The 26,529-nt window shown below is 45.9% G+C and overlaps 2 protein-coding genes across 9 annotated transcripts in view; one reads left to right on the top strand and one right to left on the bottom strand.

Moving 5' to 3' along the window:
* Positions 1-4,889, top strand: part of CRACR2A (calcium release activated channel regulator 2A) — a 48,712-nt gene extending 43,823 nt beyond the window's left edge. The window contains exons 18-19 of one of the 2 annotated variants that reach the window (XR_013986399.1): positions 1,009-3,077; positions 3,116-4,889. Coding sequence is in view for 1 of the 2 variants with exons in the window: in XM_081005495.1 (XP_080861621.1) it covers positions 1,009-1,099 (91 nt within the window). In the remaining variant the exon portion in view is untranslated. Of the gene's footprint in view, positions 1-1,008 lie in introns of both variants that reach the window. The other variant, XM_081005495.1, reaches the window with a different exon arrangement.
* Positions 4,890-9,945: 5,056 nt separating this feature from the next.
* Positions 9,946-26,529, bottom strand: part of TSC22D1 (TSC22 domain family member 1) — a 62,996-nt gene continuing 46,412 nt past the window's right edge. For 2 of the 7 annotated variants that reach the window (XM_081005440.1, XM_081005442.1), the window contains exons 2-3: positions 15,925-15,976; positions 9,946-11,313 (exon numbers count right to left, since the gene is read on the bottom strand). In XM_081005440.1, the coding sequence (XP_080861566.1) occupies positions 11,056-11,313; positions 15,925-15,976 (310 nt within the window). In that variant the 3' untranslated portion in view covers positions 9,946-11,055. Of the gene's footprint in view, positions 11,314-15,924; positions 15,977-16,141; positions 16,193-16,357; positions 16,740-16,835; positions 16,856-18,612; positions 18,638-26,529 lie in introns of those variants that run through there. The other 5 variants (XM_081005445.1, XM_081005446.1, XM_081005441.1 and 2 more) reach the window with 5 other exon arrangements.

Genomic DNA, 26,529 nt, shown 5'->3' with positions numbered 1-26,529 from the left:
CAGCTAGTAAGCCTGATCTTTATTGATTTGTTGCAACAGGGTGCTGCCCTCACCTGCAGGCAAGGAGGAGGAACCCAGAACAATGGCACGCAAGGCCTTATATGGACTTTTGAAATTGCCACCCTGTAGATCAAGACCACCCCCAGAAACATCATACATACATCACAGAAGGGAGGGGTGTAACCTAAGACCACCCCCCAGATACATCATACCTACATCACAGAAAAGGCGGCCTAAAACAGAAATATGAATGTTGTTTTTCTCCTGTCCTTGTTTATCTCCTGTCTGGCAGGTTATTTGATTGGATTGCCTGGGGAGCCTGGCCAGTCTTTTGTAATGATAAATACTTAGTTCCTAGGCCAGGTCACAGGCTCACACCCTATTCAAACACAGACATACCCTTAAGACAGGATTTGTGAAGGAAAAGACAATGGGGAGGCTTTTCCATTTTCCTTTGACCTTGCAGAGAAAACATTTGTTCAGTTTGGGACAGTTTGGGAATCAAAATGGTTCCAGGTCGGTCTTCCTGTGCTGATCTATGTACGTGCTTGGCTGGTACGCTTATGAACATTTAACATATATCTAAGACCTCAAAATTCCTATCACACTCTACACAGCTGCACACTTCCACTTCAAGCAGCTTCTCCATGCAAACCAGGAAATGACCTCTCCAGACAACTGGGCAACTCTTCTTTTCCTATCTCTGTGGCTGTGATCTGCTGGGTAACGTGGATCCCATTGCTGGCAATCCATTGCTGGCAATCCATGCTACGCCACTGGTTAGATCTATCAATGGCTATTAACCCAGTTGGTTAACAGAACATAATATTCACATTCATAGGTCAAGAGGTTCAGTTTCTGGAGAGAAAGCACAAGGTGGTGGTGGTGGGGCACCCCACACTCAAGCTTTGCTCAGTGGGCTTTATAGATGCATAGAACTACGTGTTGTTGTAAGCAGATGGCCCTTGAGCCAATTCAACAAATTACTGTTTATGTTTCTTTCTGTAGGGTTTTAAAAGAACAAGAAGAAAAGGTGAAGGAAAAAACTATTCAGCTACATCAAGCCTCCAAGAAGAAGACTTGTTGTACCAGGCAGTAGGAGGCGTTTATGGCTTATACACACTTCACTTTTGCTCTTTCTAGCCACTGTTCTGCAATTAAAAGGACTATGGCCAAGCACTGGGATTGGGGGGTTTTTTAGCCTTGGAGCTTTCCGTGTGAAAACCTTCTCTTTAGTGCTCATTCTGAGCAAATATCAATTCAGGTTCTCTGCAGATTGATGTTTCCTCCGTTTGAGTGCTAAAGAGCAGCTTTTGGCAAGGAAAGTTCTGGGACAAAAAACAACAAAACCCGCTCAGACACAGACCTTTTAAGGAAACAGTGGATGAAGGGTAATAATTGTGGGGTGTGAAATATAGAGCAGTCAAATACAACATTCCTAGAGTGGACATACAAAGGGGATGTCTGGACCAGCCAGTCAGAACTTCCTGTTTCCTCCTGGGCTGGGGCAAACTTCCTCTACATGTGACCAGAGGTGGGCGTGACCTTACCTGTGCAGGTAACAAAGCAGCACAGGCCAAGACAGCCATCTCTCTCTCTGACTCCATTCCTTGAAGAAGCATCTTCTCCTTAGCCTGAGATGCTCTCTTGGCTGGAAGCCAAGAGAGGACAAAGGAACTACTGTATTTTTCGCTCTATAAGACGCACCAGACCACAAGACTCACCTAGTTTTTGGAGGAGGAAAACAAGAAAAAAATATTCTGAATCTCAGAAGCCAGAACAGCAAGAGGGATCGCTGCGCAGTGAAAGCAGCAATCCCTCTTGCTGTTCTGGTTTCTGGGATAGCTGCGCAGCCTGCATTCGCTCCATAAGACGCACACAAATTTCGCCTTACTTTTTAGGAAGGAAAAAGTGAGTCTTATAGAGCAAAAAATACGGTATCTCCTTATGGGATAGATTTAATAATAATAATAATATTATTTATACCCCGCCCAGCCACTCTGGGCAGCTTACAACACATCTAAAAACATAATAAAAACACCAATCCTTTTTAAAAAGGGTAAGTGTGGATAGGCCCTACGTCCATTTTTTCCTGTTAATAAGTAAACTTAGTCTTTTCCCCTTTGCATAGAATACCACATCTGCCGCACAGTACAGCCAGAAGCATTCACCAACAAAACATAAGAAAACATCTGAGGAGAACTAGCATACTGGATTATGCTAACGGGTATTTGGTTTCTGCTGGACTGTAAATTATTCCAGGTGAATCGCCACTTCTGTTGGCGAGGGCTTCCTTTTGAAAACCCTTTTCTCCTACAACTTCCTTCTGGTTTCTGGTACTTACTCTCCTGCTTCCTCCTCTTCCTGGGATGGCAGTTTGACATTGATAAGTTCAGGGCTTATCCTCACAGTCTTAAAATCCACCTTGCCACTGCCTGTTTCCCTTAACTGGAGGTAAAGCCAGATTTTTGCCTAATCAATATTAACATGGAAAGGTGTTTTTTAAAATTTTTAAAAAATGCATTCAGTTGTGCCATAAAACATTCGTTTGCCACATCATGGTTTTCCCTGCTTCCATACCCCACATCCTTAAAGGTAAAGGTAAAGGAACCCCTGACCGTTAGGTCCAGTCGCAAACGACTCTGGGGTTGCGGCGCTCATCTCGCTTTACTGGCCGAGGGAGCCAGTGTACAGCTTCTGGGTCATGTGGCCAGCATGACTAAGCCGCTTCTGGCGAACCAGAGCAGCACACGGAAATGCCGTTTACCTTCCTGCCAGAGTGGTACCTATTTATCTACTTTGATGTACTTTCAAACTGCTAGGTGGGCAGGAGCAGGGACCGTCACGGGGATTCGAACCGATTTCATTGTTGTTGCTGCTGCTGCTGAATTCCAGGTGCAACTTTCTTTCCTCCTCGGATGGATTTCCCAGGCAGGAAGTCCCTTTTCTCTCATCGTGGCTTACTTCTCAGTTGGAGTGCCTGACTGAGTTGCTAGCGCACCAGGCACAATGCCCTCTCCTCTCTCCATAGTCTTTCAAAGTGCAAAAGCTTTGCTGCCCCTTCCTTGCTTCCATGTGTGTCGGCAGCCTCCATGTTCCCCAGCAGCCCAGGCAGCTGCATGCAAGAGCCAAGCTGGTAGCAAGCAGCGTAGCAGCTAGACTGGTGACTGGGAGTGGCTGCTGGGACCACATAACACCGGTCCTGAGAGATCTGCATTGGCTCCCAGTATGTTTCCGAGCACAATTCAAAGTGTTGGTGCTGACCTTTAAAGCCCTAAATGGCCTCGGTCCTGTATACCTGAAGGAGCATCTCCACCCCCATCATTCAGCCCGGACACTGAGATCCAGCGCCGAGGGCCTTCTGGTGGTTCCCTCATTGCGAGAAGTGAGGTTACAGGGAACCAGGCAGAGGGCCTTCTCGGTAGTGGCGCCTACCCTGTGGAACGCCCTCCCAGCAGATGTCAAGGCAATAAACAACTATTTTACTTTTAAAAGACAACTGAAAGCAGCCCTCTTTAGGGAAGTTTTTAATATTTAATGCTGTATTGTTTTTAACGCTTGACTGGAAGCCGCCCAGAGTGGCTGGGGAGACTCAGCCAGATGGGCGGGGTATAAATAATAATAATAATAATAATTATTATTATTATTATTATTATTTGTACTGGATAGGATTTTCTCTTGAGGAGGAAGAAGTGCCAAGTGAGCCGTGCCCCTTCACAGCCTCATCATTCATGTTGGTGGCAAGTAGGATTTAGGCAAGTGAATAGCCCAAAGTTGTTGGTTTATTTTCTTTGCAAAATCTCCAATAAAAAATTGAAGTTTTCGAGCTATTTGTAAGGAAAAACGACACAGCCGACAGGGTTTGCCTATGTCCAGATTTCCCCAGACATTTAAGCAATTTCTGCCCAGACACTGCTTCTGACAGCTGATTGCCGGCTATGTCCGGGAGAGTCTGGACATGTGGCCACCCAAGTGGTAAGGGGAAAAATAGGTATATAGAAAAGAGAATTCCTGGATGCAAATGTCCAGATTTGGATGGTGCTGTGGTGTAAAAACCAGAGCCTAGGGCTTGCCGATCAGAAGGTTGGCAGTTCGAATCTCCGCGAGGGGTGAGCTCCCGTTGTTCGGTCCCAGCTTCTGCCAACCTAGCAGTTCAAAAGCACACCAGTGCAAGTAGATAAATAGGTACCACTCCAGCGGGAAGGTAAATGGCATTTCCATGCCCTACTCTGTTTTCACCAGAAGCGGCTTAGTTATGCTGGCCACGTGACCCAGAAAAACGGTCTGCAGATGAGCGCCACAACCCCAAACTCGTTTGCAACTGGACTTAACTGTCAGGGGTCCTTTACCTTTTACTCTTTGGTGAGAGAAACCCCCACCCCCCGAGATTTAATTGCTTTGTGATTATTCCAGATAAATAGAAACCTTTTCCATTTTATTAGCTGATCATTTGTTGTTTGATTTACAATATTCTGAAATGAGATTCATTTGGGAAATAAAACTTTTAACTGCTGAAATGAAAGAAGAGTTTTAAACATTGCTTAATAAATTCATTGGAAAGTTGTTCATAATTATATTTATTGTATTTATATGAATATTGAGACAAAAAGAAATGAGTGTTTTGTTAAAAATATATTGATTTATTTGTTCCATTTGATTTAGTTTTTGTAATTATTTTAAATAATGTAATTCAATCACCTCTGTTTTTCTCCATTTGCCTAACTGCTATAAAAAGATCAAGGCTGTTTCTGTATTAGTTTGATTCACTTTAACAATTGTGGCTCCAATCCAAGGCCCAGAAAGACAGATAAGATTTTTTCCTGTTTTCTTCCAAAGGTTTTGTTTATACTTTTCTTTAAAAAAAAAAATAAACATTTTAAATTATCAAATATTTTATGATGATGAATAACATGTTTAGCACACTGTGTTCATATATTCACTCTCCCCAAATGATTTCTGTGTAGTAGGAATACTTTTGTATAATACCATGTACAGTCTCGGATCATTACAGTTCCTACACCAAATCAATATGAAATGGTACAGAAACCCAGGCTTTTAGAAGTCCATGTTAAACATGTTGACAAGTATTAAGAAAGAGAAACTGACAGCAGCTCAGAAAACGAGACTGACTGAATTTCATGTCATATTCACATTGATGGTTTCTTCTTTTGACCCTCATCCCCACGACGGGGTGAGCTCCCGTTGTTCAGTCCCTGCTCCTGCCAACCTAGCAGTTCGAAAGCACATCAAAGTGCAAGTAGATAAATAGGTACCGCTCCGGCGGGAAGGTAAACAGTGTTTTCGTGCACTGCTGTGGTTCGCCAGAAGCGGCTTAGTCATGCTGGCCACATGACCCGGAAGCTGTACGCCGGCTCCCTTGGCCAATAAAGCGAGATGAGCGCCGCAACCCCAGAGTCGTCCACGACTGGACGTAATGGTCAGGGCTCCCTTTACCCTTTACCTTTAAAGTAGGAAAGCCAAAGAGATGCTAGGTTCTACTTGTTACATAACCACTTCCTCATCCACAGGAGGACCTCTCCTCTTATTCCATAACTACAGTGGTACCTCGGGTTACAGACGCTTCAAGTTACAGACTCTGATAACCCAGAAATAGTACCTCGGGTTAAGAACTTTGCTTCAGGATGAGAACAGAAATTGTGCAGCGGCGGCCGCGGCAGCGGCAGGCCCCATTAGCTAAAGTGGTGCTTCAGGTTAAGAACAGTTTCAGGTTAAGAACAGACCTCCAGAACGAATTAAGTACGTAACCAGAGGTACCACTGTACTAAGCTTTACACTTTGTCAAAACCCTTTTGGAAGTCCAAGAATACCATGAAAGCTGCCTCCATCGTCAGGCTTGTTGACTCTCAAATAGGTTAGTGAGACAGGACGTTCCATGTCAGCAAGGCTTGCTCAATATGCTTGGCTATTTTATCTGGCAGAGCTTTCCACCAATTTTTCTGAAACAGATATTAAGCCATGGGTTGTCAACCTGGTCCATATCTGTCAGGGAACTGCCATCGGCGCTAGAGGCGGAGGGAAGGCTCCAGAGGGATGCAGGAGAGGGTCCCAGTAGGGAGAGAGGCAGCCCATCTGCTGGGGAAGGAAATCAGCGTAACACCAGTGGAGAAGGGGGGCAGGTGGGGGAATCGGGGAGGAGGCTCCCAGACTCTTCACTGGAGACCAGCGGAGAGAGTACGGGTACTCCGCTGCCCACACCCTCCCTGCGCAGAAGACTTCCGCGCAGGGAGAGTAGGAGGAGACTTGGCGTCAAACAACTTTTATGCTGGAAAAGGTTCAAGAAACGCCCACTGACGGATTCTGCCAGCGACTGAGACAGTCACGATGCTGGAGGCTGTTCAGTCAGAAAGGGTTTAACCAGGTAACCTCGCCAGCAGTGGCGGCAACTTACGCACGAGCAACCCCTAAATCCATTACAATATCGCCCACTGTTTCAGGATTCTAGGTGGGCAGTAGGGGGTTCTACGACACAAGCTGAATCCTCCTTCCATCGAGCACTGGTAGGCGGTAAGGAAATTTCACCATCAAGAAAGATGCATTAGCGGGTGGTAGGTATAAAAAGGTTGACCCCTGTATTAGGGACGCGGGTGGCGCTGTGGATTAAATCGCAGAGCCTAGAACTTGCCGATCAGAAGGTCAGTGGTTCGAATCCCTGCAACGGGGTGAGCTCCCGTTGTTCGGTCCCAGCTCCTGCCAACCTAGCAGTTCAAAAGCACATCAAAGTGCAAGTAGATAAATAGGTACCACTCCGGCGGGAAGGTAAACGGCGTTTCCGTGCGCTGCTTTGGTTCGCCAGAAGCGGCTTAGTCATGCTGGCCACATGACCCAGAAGCTGTACGCCGGCTTCCTCGGCCAATAAAGCGAGATGAGCGCCGCAACCCCAGAGTCGGTCACGACTGGACCTAATGGTCAGGAGTCCCTTTACCTATACCCCTGTGTTAAGCTAACTAGCTTAATTTCCAGGATCCCCTGTATCGCTCTCTAAAATAATTGTGTTACCTTGGCCACGTTCCAGCTATCAGATACTGTACATATAATACAGAGGCCGATCACAGGAACACATTACATATTTTTGTTAGCAGATCAGCAATTTTACATTTGAATTCTCAGGTGGACGCTCTCTGGGACCACCAACCAGTCAGTTTTATTTTGCCAGATTGTTGTTGTTTCAGCGCTTTTCACAGTTTTTGGAATTTCAATTTGCCCTGACTCATTTTCACATTTTTTCTGAATTTTTGGTTTTTCTTACAGGCAGGTCACAATTTTTGTGCTATGTCGGAGAATTTTTTATTCTTCTGACAATTTTTCACTCTCTCTTTTTGTAATTTTTCATTTTGGGGGCATTATTTATTGTGTTTTCCAGAGTTTTTTGAGTTCTTGTTCTTCCAGATTGGCAGGTCGCTATTTTCTTTCTTTCTTTTTGACATTTTTTGGAATCTTTGATTCTCCAGACCATTTTCCACATTTTTTGGATTCCGCCCCCTCCCGGACTTGTGGGTCAGTATTTGGGGTGTTTTAAACTTTTTTGGAATTCTTGTTTTTCCTGGTCACAATTTTTTGCATTTGGTGCTTTAATTACCCCCCCCCCCCTTTACGAGTTTTTCACATTTTGAGAAAATTTTCAGTTTTTCTGACCCGCACATGCATTCTCACAAACAATTACAGAGAAAACAAACAATGCTATTTCATTGGTTCTATTGATGTTTGCTTCTCTCTGTGTCAGTTCCTATCAGGCCTCTCAAGTCTGAAAATAGAGGGAGGCACTTTTCTGGTTATTATGCAGCCTGATATGGAAAAAAGTAAATAATAATATTATAATAATTTATTATTTGTACCCCGCCCATCTGGCTGGGTTTCCCCAGCCACTCTGGGCGACTTCCACAGAGACCAAAAATACACTAAAATGTAAAGACTGCAATGTGAAGTCTTCATTTATGCAGCTTCCAGATGATGTATTTTCATGTATGGATGTGAATCCTCTGAATCTGGTTTGTCTAGTGCTGAATGTGGAAATATATCTGGTGAAACTAGGAAGGACTTGATATCCTGATTTTCCATTTCCAAATCAACCAATGTATTTTAAATCACCATTATGAATAACATCACAAAGACCTTGGACATAAATGCATTTGCATGGAAATAAGGGCTACAGAGTCTAGCAGACGATGTTTTCAAATTTGACTTGTGGTTCTGTTGCTTGTGCACTTAAGAGCATAAAAATGTGAGAGTGGCAGCCATAAATTGATGTTTTAGGCCAGTGCATTCTCTCTTGAATCTCTCGGCAGCTAATGAGCTAGGAAATAATCTTATTGTCTGTAGGTCCTTTGGCCAGACTGTTGCTACTATTTTTGAAACTGATCTACCTTTAATCCACTTAGCCAGTCAAAACCTCACCCTCTTTTGTTCACACAGTTTATGAGTTTACAACCTTCGTGTATACCTCTTCTTTCCCTTCAGAAACAAAAAAAACATTGCATATAGTGGATATCAAATTGTTCTGTTATTTAAAGGCTTAAAACGATCCACCTATTTATTTAGTGGTGGGAAGAACCAGCTTTTATCTTTTTCAACTGAGTCACCTTCTAACTGCTGCCAGCAAATATCTGTACTTGTTTTTTTACCAACACCATCCAGGTTAGACCGAGTATAAAACCAGCCACATTTGTATAATTAAATAAAAGTAACAATATATCCTCTATTAATTATAAAGATCTGCTAAGGCGAGTTCAGTTTGATACGGTTTATTTAAAGCTTATAGTAATATGGTTCCTGTCGCACACAGTTATTCCCTGCGCTATTCAAGAGTCGAGCTAACCTAGTCTAGTTCTGCAACCTCTTTCCAACAGTGGCCCATCAAGATGTCTCTGAGAGCTCATGAGCAAGTAAAAGTCGCAGCCTTGTTCATCTCTTTGTTTCAGCATCAGAGACGTTGCTTCTGTATGTATAATTTCCATTTGGTTATTGTAGCCAGTGACAGACCAATCCTGCATGAATTTTGTTGCTTTCGTTCACAAGATCGCATCCATTGTCACATCTTGCAGTAATGAAGTCCATCAGTCCAATTATGCAGGTATTTTGTTTATTCTGTTCTGAACAGCTGAAACAATTTGATGCCTATAACCCTATTGAGGGTTGTTCTGGTTTTTTAATTTGTTTAAAAAAATAACTATTACTGTTTTTCTTGTTATCTAAGAGAGGATGTTGTGTCATAGATCTCATTAGATGCATAATCTAATGAGATTATGATAGACACATAATCTAAGGAACTAAGGCTGAGAGCTAGTGTCCGAGAGCAAATATTCATGGATTTTGAGCTACGTATTAGTCTCCAGTTTGAAATTCAGCTCACCTACTCCCTGGGTGACGTTTAGCATGCAACTCTCTAGCACCAGCTGAAATACGGGGCAAGAACAAAACTGATCTACCTTACAGGATTTACACCTTTGAAGACATCAATGTTAAGCAATGTTATTTCAGTGAGTCGAAATCCAGTCCGTCTCTAAATGATCTGTTCAGGAAACTGCAGCCGCAACTTCACTTTCCATGCTACTATGGACAAACATGCCATTAGTCACAAGGCAATGCAGCTAGCTGGTTGCTAAGGAACGGCTCCTGTTGCTTTAACTCAGTGGGGTGGCTGTTGATCATTCACCAGCCAGCCAAGGAGCTTCCAGCTTAAGAGACACAGCAGAAGACAGTCACATTCTGCGTAGGAATGAGCTGCCTTTACACCCTGACGTAGAGGGCAGGATTAGTAACATCCTGGCCCCCACCAACACCCTTGTGGTTTATAAAAGGAAAATATTAAAAACCACTCTTGACATAAATTAACCCCCACTGTACATATTTCAAAATATCAAAACCAAAAGGCTGTAGGATTTCACCTGGAGGCAGAAGTGGAAACAATTTTTCTCCTCGATACACAGCTTCTAAATCAATGTTTTATGCTTTATTGGAAGTTCAGAAGTGCAACAGTTAAATATACTGACATTTTACAATTTTCCTTTTCCCTCTCAAGAACATGCACAGGAACATATGCATAGTACTATACAGATCATATGCAAAAAAGACTGAGTGAGAAACTGTTTTCGTTTTTGTGAATTGATTCCCTCTGAATGAAACTGAATTGTAGTGAACAGAGTTTGATTTCAAGGTATTCGGCTCCGAGGAAATGTTCAAAACGTACATAAACAGCATCAGCCAGTTTCTGAAGAGCTGAATAGGTGCAAATCTTATTCACGCAGCATCAAAAATAAAATTTAAAAAACCCTATCCAAACTTGTTCAGTTCATTCTTTAAATTCACACTGTACAACTTAATGAGTAGTTACAGTTCCTATTTTACAAAGTAATTACACTAAATACACAAATATACATGAAGCAAATAAGCCTTCATTTTTATGATCCTATGTCACAATGATGTGCCACCTACCTGCTCTCCTCCTAGAAATACAACTTTTTGCACCCATCCTTGGCTACAGAAAACAATGAGTGCATCATCTGCATTCTAAGGTTGCAGGCGTCGAAAGCCAAAATATACTCGTCTCCCGCAGTCCTTTTTTTAATCAGTCCTTACTTTGGCTTCTTCGTTGAATGCTGGAGAATGGGTCTTCACCCCATTACCCCAGCGGTTTTTCTTCATATCTCCACGATTAACAGCACTCGCATTCACTGCAGCGCCACATGGAAGTCTTAAGGGGAAAGACTTGAGGCACACAGCCCCATGTGTCTTAGCAGCCAACCAGCCACCTGTGCAAGCCACTGACGTCCCCAGTGCATTTGTGCTAATTCCCTGAACATTTACGAGACGCTCCCCCACTCAACTGGAAAATATATATAAAAAAAGAAAGCTCGGCTCTCTCATTCCCGATGGACAGCTAAATACAGGAAAAGAAAACATTCTGTGGCTATGGATGTAGGGGCACAGAAGAGTCTTCATGACTGGGGAACAGCATGCAAGGATGGAATAGGCAACGCTGGATTCCTGGCAGTCCTGCCATGGCAGAGTCCAGAAACCTTCTGAACGAGACACTGTGGACTATGCTGACGGTCCTGATCCTTGTGATGTTGGCTGGGAAGGCTGCGGAGTTGTCCCTTGCGGCTGGGAGGGCGCAGGCGAAGGACTCGTCTGCAACTGTGCTTGGAACTGGGCCAGCTGCTCTGGACTGGCCAGCGTCTTCAGGAGGTTGTTTTCCTGCTCCAGTTGGTTGTTCTTCTCAATCAGCTCTTTGATCTGCTCTTTGAGAACCTCCACTTCCTCTCTTACAGCATACATCAAATGGCTCTTTACGAGATCCTGGAGGGGGTAAAAGAAAATATCAGGACTGGAGGAGACTGAGAGGTGATATGAGAGCCATCTTCCAACATCTGAAGGGCGGCCACATGGAAGATAGAGCACGCTTGTTTTCTGCTGCTACGAAGGGTAGGATTCCAGTGGTAAGAAAGTGGTGCATGCTCTAGTTATCTCTCACTTGGACTACTGCAATGCGCTCTATGTGGGGCTACCTTTGAAGGTGACCCGGAAACTACAATTAATCCAGAATGCGGCAGCTAGACTGGTGACTGGGAGCAGCTTCTCGGACCATATAACACCGGTCTTAAAGGATCTACATTGGCTCCCAGTATGTTTCCGAGCACAATTCAAAGTGTTGGTGGTGACCTTTAAAGCAGCCTCGGTCCTGTATACCTGAAGGAGCATCTCCACCCCCAGCGTTCTGCCCGGACACTGAGGTCCAGTGCCGAGGGCCTTCTGGCGTTTCCCTCACTGCGAGAAGCCAAGTTACAGGGAACCAGGCAGAGGGCCTTCTCGGTAGTGGCACCCGCCCTGTGGAACGCCCCCCCACCAGATGTCAAAGAGAACAATAAGTACCAAACTTTTAGAAGACATCTGAAGACGGCCCTGTTTAGGGAAGCTTTTAATGTTTAATAGGTTATTGTATTTTAATATTCTGTTGGAAGCCGCCCAGAGTGGCTGGGGAAACCCAGCCAGATGGGCATGGTATAAATAATAAATTATTATTATTATTATTATTATTATTATTATGCCTGAACATCAGGAATAACTTTATGGCAGTAAAAGCAGTCTGACAGAGGAGTGGACGACCTTGGAAAGTGGTGGGCTCCCCTTCAATTGGCCTTTTTTTTTTTTGAGCTGTGATCCCTGCATTGCAGAGGGTTGGACTAGATCACCCATGGGTTTCCCTTCCAACTCAACAGTTCTGTGACTCCAGGAAGGGAAAGCGCATCAAGGCAAAACGGAATGGCAAGCAATTATCATATGCATGCCAGAACACCACTCAACAGTTTCGTCCACATTCCATTTGTTGAATCTTCCATGGAATGCTCATGTATGGAAGCTTTTAGTGAAGACTCAGTTAAAAAAATAACAATTCAGAGCCTGTAAACGTACTGATGGTTATGTTTTAGCAGAAGTGAAAAACATAAACCAGAACTGAGCCCCTGTAGGACAGAGTCAGCAGTCACACGAGGAATGAAGTCACCGTTCCTCCTGCTCTCTGAGTTCTGCTATCGCTTAGGGTCCTGTTATCTCAAGGAGTGCTGAGTGGGAACCATGAACTTCCCAATATAGGGTTATTCAACTATCACATCCCATCAATGCAAAGATTGCCACTTCCGTAACGGGACTTCTCCTCTCCTCCTAATGCACACCTTCCCAAATCTGCTCTTGGAGGTTGGAGGAACCCTCAGAACAAATTTAGTGGGGCACGCATGGTGATGGGGAGCCCCACTCCACAAATGGAAATCCTTGCTACGTGATTTCCCCCATTGTGTTTGTTCAGGTATCTATGTGCAACCCTGGATAGGCGATTTCCTTGTGAAGGAAAGGAGCTCACTAGCATGGCAGTTTGTTTGCACAAGCAAGGTAAGGAGCAGCTGAATATATCTTACAAATATCTAAGTAGCAGGTAAAGGGACCCCTGACCATTAGGTCCAGTCGCGGATGACTCTGGGGTTGCGGCGCTCATCTCGCTTTATTGGCTGAGGGAGCTGGGGTACAGCTTCCGGGTCATGTGGCCAGCATGACTAAGCCGCTTCTGGCGAACCAGAGCAGTGCACGGAAACGCCGTTTACCTTCCCGCTGGAGTGGTACCTATTTATCTACTTGCATTTTGACGTGCTTTCAAACTGCTAGGCGGGCAGGAGCAGGGACCGAGCAATGGGAGCTCACCCCGTCGCAGGGTTTCGAACCGCCGACCTTCTGATCGGCAAGTCCTAGGCTTTGTAGCAGGTAAATATATCTAAAACATTGCATTCAAAAGTTCACATTCTTGGAAAAGGACCAGGAAATGGTGCTGCCACCATTAGATACATCTAATATTTCTTGTTATTCCATAACAAGATACAAGGGATACAAAAGAATCAATGTCTCAGACTGTGTCTGATTGCACTACTGTTGAGAAAAATGGAAGCAAGCTGTTCAGTTATTTTTACAGGGGTAATGTGTTTTAAATGTGCTGGTGGGAGGGAAGTTATTGGTTTGTTTTTGCTTTTATTATATTCTTTGCATTCTCATTTTGTATTTCTATGATGTGAACTGCCTTGTGATCTTCAGGCAACGGGCGGTATACAAATGTTAATAATAATAATAATAATAAAAATTACTGCTGTACCAGACACAGATTCAGCAAGGGGCTCAGGCTCTGAATTTTAGCAAAATAGCAAACAGCAGGCCTCTAGCCCTTGCAGAATTAAATTTGCAAAGCAAAATGTGCAGGCACCATGAAAAGCAATTGTTTTGTGAGATGTAAAACACACATAAGCAGAAGACAGGAGGAGGCCGTGCTCTTTCTAACTCAGATTTTATTTCATGCAAAAAAGTTGTACGCCCAACCCCCACTGCCTTTATATAATCCGAATTTGGGAGGGGGGGAATACTATGATTTAAAAAGATACTATGGTTAAGAGGTACCAAGTGAGGTATATAGGGTTGCTGTGGGGATTAAATGAGTGGGGGAACCTAGTATAGTATAGTATAGTATAGTACAGCGAAATCTTCTTGTTGTGTTTTAGTCAGCTTCTTAGATTTTGTTTTTAGGAAATGCGGTTGGTTGTTATGTTTATTTTTTAACAGCCACAGAAGCTGAAGGGGATTGCTTTTCCACCTATGGGACAAAATAGGGGGCTTCTTGGGTATATTTATATCAAAAGCTCAAATCCTTTTTGCTCATGGAAAAATAAGTGTGTGGCTGCTTGAAGTGGGCTGTATTTCAGCGTTGCAGTTATGATGACACACATAATCTTAACAAATGGTTGAGGTTATTTATGTACTGCTTGCTTTTAACGATTTCAATCTGAATTTGGTTTAAATCACTTAGATTTGCCCTCCACCTGAAATATCCCAGCCATGGAATGTTGCACTAGCAGCCCGAGATCAATACTGTAGATCAATTGGCAGTATTTTAGATCAAGACCCACAGTAACAAATGTGGTTTATAGGTCATTAGATCTGAGTTCTTTGCTTCTTTTAAGATTGGCAATGAAGAGCAGCAAGGCTGTTTTTCTGCCAATAGCAACATCCTATGCCCTTTTAAAATGTGTTTTTTTTGGGGAGGTACTATTGGGTTGTTTTTATTTTTATCATGCATTTTGTGGTTTTATATCTTGATTTTATTCTGTGAACCGCCCTGAGACCCCTGGGTGTAGGGCAAATAAATTCAAACAATAATAATAATAGTCGTGCAGCAGCAGAAATTCAACAGGTTCAGCAGTTCCCTAGTATAGAAATACAATTACGGGGAACTCTTCACCAGTTGACATTCCTGTCTGTCAGATGTCTTGCTACCTGGATGTGCCACACACAATTCATTTTGGGGCCCTCCTTACCACCAGCGAAAGCAAGAGATCAATTTACACATAACCCAAAACCTTTGCGCTTTTTAGGCAAATCTGTGCGTGCAAGGGGGCAGAGAGCCCAGAAAAAATACTGTTGGCATCCCTGAGCTTGCCTGCCCATCTTATTTGCCTTTCCCCCCCCTTGATGGCTCTGATTTTGAGACAGACCCCCCTCTCTCCAGTCCTGCAGTGGCAGCTGCTCTTGCATTCTTGCAGTGGCTCTCCATCACCTCTGCAGCAGTCCTTGCTTGCCTGCCTGCCTGCCTGCCTGCGCTGCTCTCTTCCCTCTCTGCCTGCATCCCCAAAGCCCCGCCTCCTCGGAGCACCGGCTGCAGCTGGCTGCTTCTTAAAGGGCAGGGTTGATTGCCGCATTCCCCTCCCCACCAGCCCCCCCCTCGCTGACGTCAGGCCCACCCGAGGAGCCCGCCCCGATTCGGAGCCTGGGCCAATCCCAGGCCCCGGGTTATTTATAGCCACGAGTTATAGTTCAGTTTGCCTAGCAACAGAGGAGGAGGAGGAGGAGGAAAGGGAGACGGGAGAAGGTGAGGATCCCGTGAGAACAGTTCTCCAGCAACAAAGCCCAAAGGCGGGGGGGGGGGGGGGCGCTGGATGTCTCGGAAGGAAAAGGTACCTGAGTGTGCGCTAGATGTATTTATTTAAGCATCAAAGCAGGGGCTTTTGCGCAGAGAGCCAGACCCATTCTCTCCTCCGCCTGCTTGGGGTTTTGGATGCCCTCTCCAAAAGGGGGGGAGGAGAGAAAGGCCTCGATCCCTGAACAATGACGGCGTTTCCTAGCCCACCTACCTGCCCGTGTCCCTCCACCCCCCAGCATTTAAGCACGATGCCCTTGCGCCATGGAGAGGCAAGGAAACGGGGCGCCCTCCCCGGCTGCAGGCGCGGCCAGCTGCCCCCCGATGTTAAGTGCGCGCTCCGATCCGCCGCCTCGGATGCAGGAAAGCGGCCAGCAAGCGGCTGCAGCCTCCCGATCTGCTCCCCTCCCCTTCTTCCCCGTCTCTCCCGCCCCCGCCGCCGCATTCCTCCGACGGGCACCTACCATGGCTTGCTCGATTTTGTTGTCGATCGCTACGACGCTGGCACCGGAGGAGCTGCAAGACACAAGCGAGAAAGGAGCGCGTTAGCGGCGGCCGAAAAGCAGCAGCAGCAGCGGCATCGCGCACACGGCCAGATCGACGTTTCCAACCCCCCCCCCCAGCCTCTCCGCCCCGCCACCCCCTTCTCCCGCTAAACCAGGAAGATGGCCTCGGGATTACATAATGCGGTGAACTGCCGCGGTGCAAAGCCGGAGGTGTCACGCCAGATCTCTCGCCCGCAGGACAAAAGGAGGCGAAAATAAAAGAAAACACGCCCGCGATCCGGGGTGGGGAGGAGGGGGGGGTGATGGAAAGCGATCTGCGACACCCCCCGCCCCAAATCGCGGCTAGCGCACAACAAGAGATCAAGACCCGGGTCTGGCGGCGCGCATTTACCTACTGTCGAGCCTCAGGGCAGAACTGTCGGTGCCCAGCAGCGATGATAAGAAAGAAATGGAGAAGTGCCTGAGCTGGTAGACGCCTAGATCCATCGCCACCTGCGTCCTACACCATTGGGCAGTCATGCAATGGCAGGGAAAGGGAGGGGTGGGGGGCAAAAATAATAATAATAATAATAATCCTCGGCCGGGCTTCTGGAGCGCCGCAACCCGGGGGGGAAAAGGGGGGTGCAAGGTCTGGGCAGTGGGAGAAAGGGCGAAGGGGAGCCGGAGATGCAGCTGCGCAAAAGCAAGCGCCTTCTCGTCCTCCTCCTCCTCCGTGTAAGCAGCGCTTCCCTGCCTTGCTCCGCCGATGGAAAACCTGGCGGGGGCTCCGGGCTCATTGCATAATCCATGCAAAAGGAGCCGGCGCCCATTGGCGGGCTGGACGCTTTGGGCCCCGCCCTCGCCCGCCCCCCCCCCCCCGCCCGACTTGCCACAACAGCCTCGCTGGAACCGTCAGAAGCCAGTTTGGGCAGGAGCCAAGGCGGTGCGCGGAAACGTCAGAGGGAGAAAAGGCGAGGGGCGCGCGGAAAGGAGCCTCCGATCCTCCCAGGGCGCGCTCCAGATCCGCCTGCCTTGGGGGTCCCGCGGAACGAGGCGCTCCCCGTGCCTATAACGCCGCTTTGGGGGGCGATTTTCCTAAAAAAAAAATCTCCCTTGCATTGCTCCAGAGGCCTGTTATTGCGTTGCAGCCCCTCCCATAGCGCCACCTAATGACACATAAAAGGCGAAGGTGGAGGGGAAATGACTAATATTACTTTGAAGGGTCTCGCTAGCCAAGTCTGCCAGGGCCTCCTTTGCATGGAAAGTGGTTGCTACTCCTTTTATGGTATCTGTTTGTTAATTTGTTTATTTTGCCTCTTTTCATCTCTGGATCGTAGGAGCACCCCTTTATGACTAACATGCATAAATTTCCATAGGCCAGAACGGCGAGATGCTATCTTACGTACAGCGGCGTTAATTGCAAAACCGAAAGCGTAATTTGATTATCGGGGTGTCTCCCGAAGACCCCAACAAATCTCTATACACACTGGATCATTCTAATGAGGCAAAACACTGGATCCAGTGTGCACCCAGGATTATTCTCCTATGGGTTCCAGTCATATGATCCACTCCCCGCAGGAGCAGCCAATTGCTTTGCCAACCCTCACCTCAACCTTTTGCCTTCTCTAGATGTTGCTGGAATACAACCCCCATCTTTCTGTGCTGGCTACGCATGATGGGAGTTGAAGTCCAACAGCTTCTGGAGAAAGTACCTGTAGCAAAAAAAAGTTAAAGAAGTGTGCAGGCTTGAAGACTTCTAGCAACTGCTAGAAGAGTAAAGCTGTTATGAGCCAAGCTATTCAGAATACCCACACCATACTTAGATGTGTGCAACTCTCTTATCACCATGTTCTTAGTGTCTGCAGCTCTCGTTTGCTCTGCCCATGAAGATTTTAGCAATATATTCTTGATTTCCCATACACAAGAACAGGCCAAATGTTTTCATCAAGTTTGTCTTCAAAGGTTAAGTCTCCTTCCTCCTCCTGCAAATTTTCTCTTTGTATTTAATCTCTTTGGAGATTAAACCACGTACACCACAGTACACATGTATTGCATCCATACATATATATATATATATATATATATATATATGTACAAAGGCCTTTTGTAGCCTTCTAGACATTGGACTCTTAAGTCTGATCAGCCCCAGGCAGCATGGCCAGTAGTCAGGGATGATAGCAACTGAAGGGCACATGATTTCCCCATCTCTGCCTTAAAGAGATTCAGCCGAAAAGAAGAAAAAGGAGCAAATGGCAAAACAAATAGGCTATGATGAGAGCAGTTACTACTACAGCAATCCTTCTATGGATTGGGAATAAGATTCACAGCTTAGGGGCAGGTGGCCCAGGCAAGCATTTAAAGGAGAGTAGAACATGCTTCAGAGAGCAGTTTGGTTTCAGGCAGTGGAGGGGTGGGTGGGTGGGAGGAGAGGAGAGGGAGAGGAGGGGATTGAGCAAGCTGTGAAATGATAGGTGAGGGGATAGGTGAGGTGTAAAGGGAGGGGCTGTCAGGTGCGGTGGAAGATTTGGCAAAGGGATAGATGCGGTTGGCAAGTGACGCAAGCATGGACCCTTGTAGATTGTCATAGATTCACAATTTATGAGCACAATTACAATAACCCCGGAGTGGGGAACCCTTTTAGCCTGAAGGGATCTTTCCATCGCTTACCGAACCCAATTTGAATCCTTGCGTCTCAGAACTTGCGTCTTGAAGCTTTGCCACTTAGCCTAAGGGCTGTGAGGAAAGTACTACAGATACTTGCAGCCTCACTGAAAACATACATGAGGTGTGATGTGTTAAGCACAGCAACAGTGAAGGATTAGCACAGCAGCCACAAACACCTCTGATCAATTTTCACTTCAGCCACAAATTTACTAAGGGCTCTCAGAGGACCCTTGAACTGCAATTGGGGACAATAGACAGGGAGTTGAAAATATTACCATAATGTATGTGCAGTGCTTGAAATGCATTATATTCGACACTAGGCGTTGTTGTTATCAAAGTAGTGAGTCATTATGAGCAAACTACATAATAGTAGTAAACAGAAGTCCTAACCTTTATACTTATTTACTGGATTCCCTTCCTGCCGAAGGAACCCTGTCTGTATAACGCTAGGAATATATAACACTAAAATCCTTACCAAGGAGATGTCTGAAATGTCTCTTTAAAATTGCATGGATAAAACAATTGAAACCAGGCCATAAATCTGTTTGATCTACATCCCTTCCATGAAAAAGCTGCGGTTATAAGTATATATAAAAATGTGTGTGTGTGTGTGTGTTCTTGGCCCCTGCCCCCAAGCAGTTCACAGACAAACAACTAACTTACAAAAAACAGGAAAATCATAAAACAAGTCTGAGGATCAAAAAGACCCCTGCACTGCAGGGGGTTGGACTAGATGACCCTCATGGTCCCATCAAACTCTATAGTTCTATGATCAGACAGCATCAAAGGCATGTTTAAATAAAACCGTTTTAACAATCAGAAGACCAGGGGCTTAGGTGCCACCTGTGAGAAGACCCTGTCCCACACATTACAGCACATACAATACGTGGAACGGAGGATCCCCAGAACATTTCAACAGGTGCTTGTAGGCAGTCCTTCAGATATTCTGGACCCAAACCATAGAGGGCACAACTGAGACATTGAATAGGGTTCTGAAACACATGGCAAGCAAAAGGCAACCACAGAATGTACTACAATACAATAACCAAAGCATGTGATACAGCTATGTAATTAACTGTCCCTTCCCTTTTCCCATTCCTGACTTAATTTTTATGTGTGCATGCATGTTCACACATTAAACAAATTCCACAGCAGTCCTTTCTATGCAAACTACAATTAATTTTTAAAATACCCTCCAAGTTTCAGCAACTTGCCTGCTCCTGAAGTAATTAGACAGAGGCAGAAGATGCAAAACGATTTAAGATGCTCACATGGAAATTACCAGCTACAACTGAAAAGATACGATGTTGACTATAAGTGAGGAAGGATGGTCTAGAACGGTGACTCCCAGGGGAGGGACAGTGGTGGGCTGACCATCTCCATCAACTGGCGGCTGGCCAAGATAGCTGCGTGGCGTTTAATGATAGCCAGACACAAGTAAATCAGATGAGGCATTTGGCTGGTGGAAGGAGACAAAAGATGACGTGGTCGGACAAAGTGGTTTTGTGGGATGAAGGTAGACTTTAATGGCACATGTCCAGGGAGTGCCATGCCTTTTTGGAGGCGTGAACTGGAGATGGTCAGAAAGATGGAAGAATGAGCTCTTCTTGCTGGCAATGGAATTGGGAGAGTACCTTTGGTAGGAAAGATGGACTGGTATGAAGAATCACTCTATCTCTATGGAAGATGCAACAGTGAATGTCCTGAACATACTCTGCCCAAGGAGGACAAACAGCTGGTGGTTTAATTCTTTACTGACAGAGCCAGCTAAGATGCAGCAAACACACAACACACACGCTTCTGGTGACTAAGTAGCTGGCATGCCCTCCCAAGGCTTGCACTCTGAGCTGGACGGTTGGAGCAATAGCATGGCCAGGCCTTCCCCAAACTTAAGTACCCATACCTGACAACATGTACACAAGCAGCCTGCAACCTCTCCTATATGCAAGTTGCCTCTTCCAATCCCTCCTGGTCCTTGGGAGCAGCGGGGAAGAGGATGGAGGGAATTCTACCAGGCCCCCTCCCCCCCGCAGCTCAGGAACAGTCTCCTCCTCTACTCCTACTGTGTTCTGCAAAGTAATGAGTCTTTAAACACTCTATATAACTCTTGACTTCTGATTCATCACTCCACTCGTCGTCACTGTCATTGTAGGCTGATGGTCAGAGTCAAGTGGAACTCATGGGTTGGGGTCGAGTTCCCCTATCCTGAAGCTCAGGGGAAGCAGAGCCTCTGGACTGGGACTGAGGACCTTTGTGGAGATATTTTATACTTGAAATATTTGATATTTCGTCTGAGACGGAGCTTGTTCTTGTCTAGCGCTGGGTGTATTTTGCAGAGGTGCAATAGAGAGCCTAGGAGCTTCAGAGATGCTGTGGGCATAACCCACCTCTCTTGCTACACTAGAAAAACCTCCTTGAGGCAGCGTAATAGATTGAATTAATTAATTTTATAATGAATGATTTTAGAGTGTTGTTTGTGCTGTACTTTTGTACTGTTTCATTGTTGTTAGCCGCCCTGAGCCCGGCTTCGGCTGGGGAGGGCGGGATATAAATAAAATTTATTATTATTATTATTATTATTATTATTATTATTATTATTATTATCTGGGCGAGTTATCAGGAGCCAAATAAGCAGTGCTCTCAACCTGGGTAGGACAGCTGCTGGATTGCTCTGGGAGACGTGAGGATGCCAGTCTGAGCTTCCTGCATTACATACCCTGGAGGAGATGGGGAAAGTATGACAAATTCTGTGGAAGAAGAGCTGCCTTGATACTGATCTGAAGGCTGCCTTATTGGTTCCTTTCTTCATCAGGCTCCCTTCACTGAGCGCGCTCGTCCAGCAATGCAGGGGTTAAGCCACCTGAGGACCTTCCTTGTAAATCATCCCCTATAGTGAAGAGGTCAATACATGGCATGGGAGAAGTCAGAGGGACACCTGAACTGGCCCTCAGACCTATCATTAAGAATTTTGCTTAATGGGAGGGAGACTCCCCTCTCCCCAAGTTCAAAATGGCAGGTGGACACCATTGTTTTTATCGCCGAGGAACTTGCAAAAGGGCCAAGCCCTGGTTTGCAAGGCTTGGAAGTTTGGCTGCTGTTAGCCGCTGCTTAAGAGTGGAAGTAAGACTTTTTATAAGAGCTTTCCGTTTGTTAAAACGTAATTTAATGCTGCAGAGCAGGCAGGAAAAGATGCAGCATTTGAGAGGCAAATAATTAAGGAAGTGTTTGTGGTGGGAGTTCAAACGGAACAAAGAGGAAGAATAAAGGAAAAGCAAGGGCAGAGAGGGGCAAGAAGGGGCTCTAAACTATGCACTGGGGGTGGGGGGAGGACATAGAGGAACAAAGGCCCAGAATAGGAAAAGGCTGAGGGGAAAAGACGTGAGAGACAGACGTTTTTCTAAATGGTTATAAACGGATGCAACACAGACAAAAGGAGGCAAAATATGAAAACAAGGAGAACCACAGGCCTGAAAGTTGAAGAGGAGAAGCCAGGAGTCTCGAGAAAAACAACTGCTTTCTGTGAGGCAAAGATTAAAAAAAATTGGCTCAAGGTGTGCGGGGAGGAGCCAAGATGGAAGTTTCCTCTTTGTTTATTTAAGCTTGAAATGTTGACTATTGACCACCAGATGGTGCCCGATTCCCAATCTGGCTACAGCTTCTCGCAGGATCTCAGAAATAAAGGGATCTCTACATCATGTACAAAGGACTAAGGAAGATAGACCTCCCAAATTTATCCAAAAGGCGCCCAAAACTGTACAGGGCTTTAAAAAGATACAAACAAACACAATGAGGTATGTTTGGGATTGGACCACCAGCCAGGAGAATTGTAGATCACAAGGGTCTTCGGGTGCAGCCTTCCACAATGCAGGCATCTTTTGCACAACGTGGAGCTTGAACCCGTGACTCAGATATTAAGAGTCTCATGCTAACCCAGTGTTGCAGCATTGCTGTAAGCTGCCCAGAGTGGCTGGGGAAACCCAGCCAGATGGGTGGTGTATAAATAATAAAATTATTATTATTGGTGGTAGTAGTAAGATGTATGGAAGTGAGAGCTGGACCATAAAGAAGGCTGATCGCCGAAGAACTGATGCTTTTGAATTATGGTGCCGGAGGAGACTCTTGAGAGTCCCATGGACTGCAAGAAGATCAAACCTCTCCATTCTGGAGGAAATCATCCCTGAGTGCTCACTGGAAGGACAGATCGTGAAGCTGAGGCTCCAATACTTTGGCCACCTCATGAGAAGAGAAGACTCCCTGGAAAAGACCCTGATGTTGGGAAAGATGGAGGGCACAAGGAGAAGGGGACAACAGAGGACAAGATGGTTGGACAGTGTTCTCGAAGCTACCAGCATGAGTTTGACCAAACTGCGGGAGGCAGGGGAAGACAGGAGGGCCTGGCGTGCTCTGGTCCAGGGGGTCACAAAGAGTCGGACACGACTAAATGACTAAACAACAACAGTAGTAGTAAGAAATGTTCCAGTGTCTGGTCCCTGCTTGTAATCTAGAAGCAGCACTTTGGACTAAGTACGCTTATCAAGTCTTCAAATGGTAGCCCCATGTACAAAACAGAACTCAAATCTGAATGCTATTAGGGTGTGGAGAGCCAGGCTCTCTCTGCCCAGAAGCTGTTGGACCTGCACACCTTTCTAAACTGTGACCTCATGCCAGCTTAGTTTGGCCACATCCATGAGCCCTACTAAACTGTGAATTATTCTTCTGAAAGTAACATCATCTAGAACTGGCTGACCACCACATTCTTAAACAGATGAGCGCTTCTATCTGCAGTCTCTGGGAGCTTGTGTCTAGGAGCTCATGACCAGGACTTGTAAAAAGGGGATGTTTGTAAGGGCAATTTGTAATTGAAATTTTACTCAGTATTGATCCAGAGTATATTCCAGTGTATAGTTAGCAGAGTAAAAACTTAAACACACTGCAGGATTCTCGAAAGATAGACCAGAGGCAATTGTATTTCATCCAGCAGAGCTTTACTGCTACTGAAGGTAAATGGTCACAGACCCAATATATTCAGGATTGGCACTGTCCATAAGAAATCCAGTTGCAGCAGACTCAACTTAAACTTACTATAATTTATAATACAGTCATACCTCTGGTTACAGACGCTTCGGGTTGCATGTTTTCGGGTTACGGATGCACCAAAACCTGGAAGAACCGGAACGGGTTACTTCTGGGTTTTGGCGCATGCGCAGAAGCACTAAATCGCACATGTGCAGAAGCGTGGAATCGTGACCTGTGCATGCGCAGATGCGGCGCTGCAGGTTGCGAACGTGCCTTCCGCACGGATCTCGTTCACAACCGAAGCATCCACTGTAAGTCTAAACCAGGCTTCCTCAACCTCGGCCCTCCAGATGTTTTGAGACTACAATTTCCATCATCCCTGACCACTGGTCCTGCTAGCTAGGGACCATGGGAGTTGTAGGCCAAAAACATCTGGAGGGCCGAGGTTGAGGAAGCCTGGTCTAAACCTTAACACTTAGCATATTATGTTTAGTGTTAGTGTTTTCCAGAAGGAAAAGAGATAGAAAGAGAAAGTGAGACCCAGACTCCTTCTGGCCTTACTTTCATAGTCAGCATGCCCTTGACAGAAAGAGATAAGAGAACCAGTTTAAGCCAGCTGTACTCGGCTTCTCTGAAGGAATAACCCAAACATCATGAACCTTCTGCTTGTTTCTTTCACACAGAGAAGCATCCAGGACCTTCTTGAATTACAGTGGTACCTCAGGTTAAGAACTTAATTTGTTCTGGAGGTCCGTTCTTAACCTGAAACCGTTCTTAACCTGAGGTGCCACTTTAGGTAATGGTGCCTCCCGCTGCCACCGCATGATTTCTGTTCTCATCCTGAAGCAAAGTTCTTAACCTGAGATACTATTTCTGGGTTAGCGGAGTCTGTAACCTGAAGTGTCTGTAACCCGAGGTACCACTGTAATTGGAATAGGGAAGATCTCTACACATCAGATCAATACTTTCTGCACGAAGAAATGCAAACCGACAGTTTGTAAGGGCAATTAGTGTGAAAGGCAGGAAGCGCTGCCCCATGGTGTACACAGGACCAAGAAACATGGGCAGCAAGGGAGCTGCGTCAACACCTGTGCCATGCTTGCCTTCCTGCCTGAGAACGTGAGAAATTACACCTACATCAAGTGCAAGCTGGTTGCCTTGCAGGAAGAGGTGGTCCACCAACTTGAGGCCCACCTATCGACACTTCGAATCATCAGGCAAAATGAGGAATTTCTGGAGAGAGCAGAGTGGACTGTCCTGAAACAGTGACATGGGGGTGGGGTGCCTCTAGGGAGGAGGAACATTGCCCAATGCAGGAGAGAAATCTCTGGAGGAATATGACACACCGAAGCAGGACTGTCAGGAGTCATGTTGTGAGACTGGAACTGCAAAATTGACCTTGGACACTGCTTCTGGGCCAGAGGAGCAAGGGCAGCCATTGCTGACCTCAGAATACACCCAAGTGGCTGTGGAAGGGGTAGGGTACAGAATGATTCCTGCCACTCCCCAAAGAAGGAAGAGACGTCTGTTGGTGGTAGGTGGCTCCCTACTGACAGGTGAGCCGAGATTTAAGAAGGGCATGGATACGAAATGGAAGAAAGGGGAAATCATGAAGTAAGAGCAGCCAACAGTTGCGGGCTACAGCTCAGAATGAGATCCTGTTTGCAAGAGAGGTTAAAAATAATAAAGGGCTTCCACCAGGCTATGCTCAAACCAAAAGGGAAGAATATGGAAGTAGTAGGTCCTCTGCAGGAAGACAGAGAAATGCTGTTGGATGACAAGAGAGACGGTGGAACTGCTCAACACCAACTTTACCTCTGTCTTCACCTAAAAGGAAAGCAGTGCTCAACCTGGTGATAACAGAATAACTGATGCAAGGACGGAGTTGTAGCCCAAGATAAGAAAAGAGGTGGCAAGGGAACTCCTAGTAAAGGTAAAGGGACCCCTGACCATTAGGTCCAGTCACGGGCGACTCTGGGGTTGTGGCGCTCATCTCGCTTTACTGGCCGAGGGAGCCAGTGTACAGCTTCCGGGTCATGTGGCCAGCATGACTAAGCCGCTTCTGGTGAAACCAGAGCAGCGCATGGAAACGCCGTTTACCTCCCTGCCAGAGCGGTACCTATTTATCTACTTGCACTTTGACGTGCTTTCAAACTGCTAGGTTGGCAGGAGCTGGGACCGAGCAACGGGAGCTCACCCCGTCGCGGGGATTCAAACCGCTGACCTTCCGATCAGCAAGCCCTAGGCTCTGTGGTTTAACCCACAGCACCACCTAACTACTTTAAATTAATTATTATCTCCAGGGCCTGATGAGCTGCATCCAAGGGTACTAAAGGAGTTTACAGATGTAATCTCAGATCCTGTCTATAATCTTTTATAATTCTTAGAGAACAGGTGAGGTCCCTCCAGACTGGAGGTGGGCAAATATTGTCCCCATCTTCAAAAGGGGGAGGGAAAAGACCCAAGTAACTACCAACTGGTCAGCTTGATACCAGTAAAGATCCTAGAACAAATAATTAAACAGCCAGTCTGGTGAGCACTTATAAAAGGATGCTGTGATTACTAAGATCCAGCATGAGTTTCTCAACAAGTCATGCCAGAGTTACAAGCTTGGTGGATTAGGGGAATGCCATGGACATAGTGTATTTTGATTTCAACAAGGCTTTTGCCAAATTCCCATTACATTTTTGTGAGGAAGCTGGTAAATATGAGCTGGCCAAGGTAACTGTTAGGTGGCTTTGTTGCTGGTTGACTGACCAAACCCAAAGAGTGCTCACTAATGGTTCCTTATCATGCTGGGAAAAGTGACAAGTGGGGAGCCACAGGTTCTGCTCTGGGCCTGTTGTTGCTCAACGTCTTTATAAATGACTTGAAGTAATTGAGGGGATGCTCATCAAATCTGCA

Source organism: Podarcis pityusensis (assembly GCF_964106645.2).
Source record: "Podarcis pityusensis genome assembly, chromosome: 5".
In the NCBI taxonomy this organism is placed as follows: domain Eukaryota; kingdom Metazoa; phylum Chordata; class Lepidosauria; order Squamata; family Lacertidae; genus Podarcis; species Podarcis pityusensis.
The sequence above is the reverse complement of the archived record's forward strand: the minus strand, read 5'-3'. Positions and strand labels throughout refer to the sequence as shown.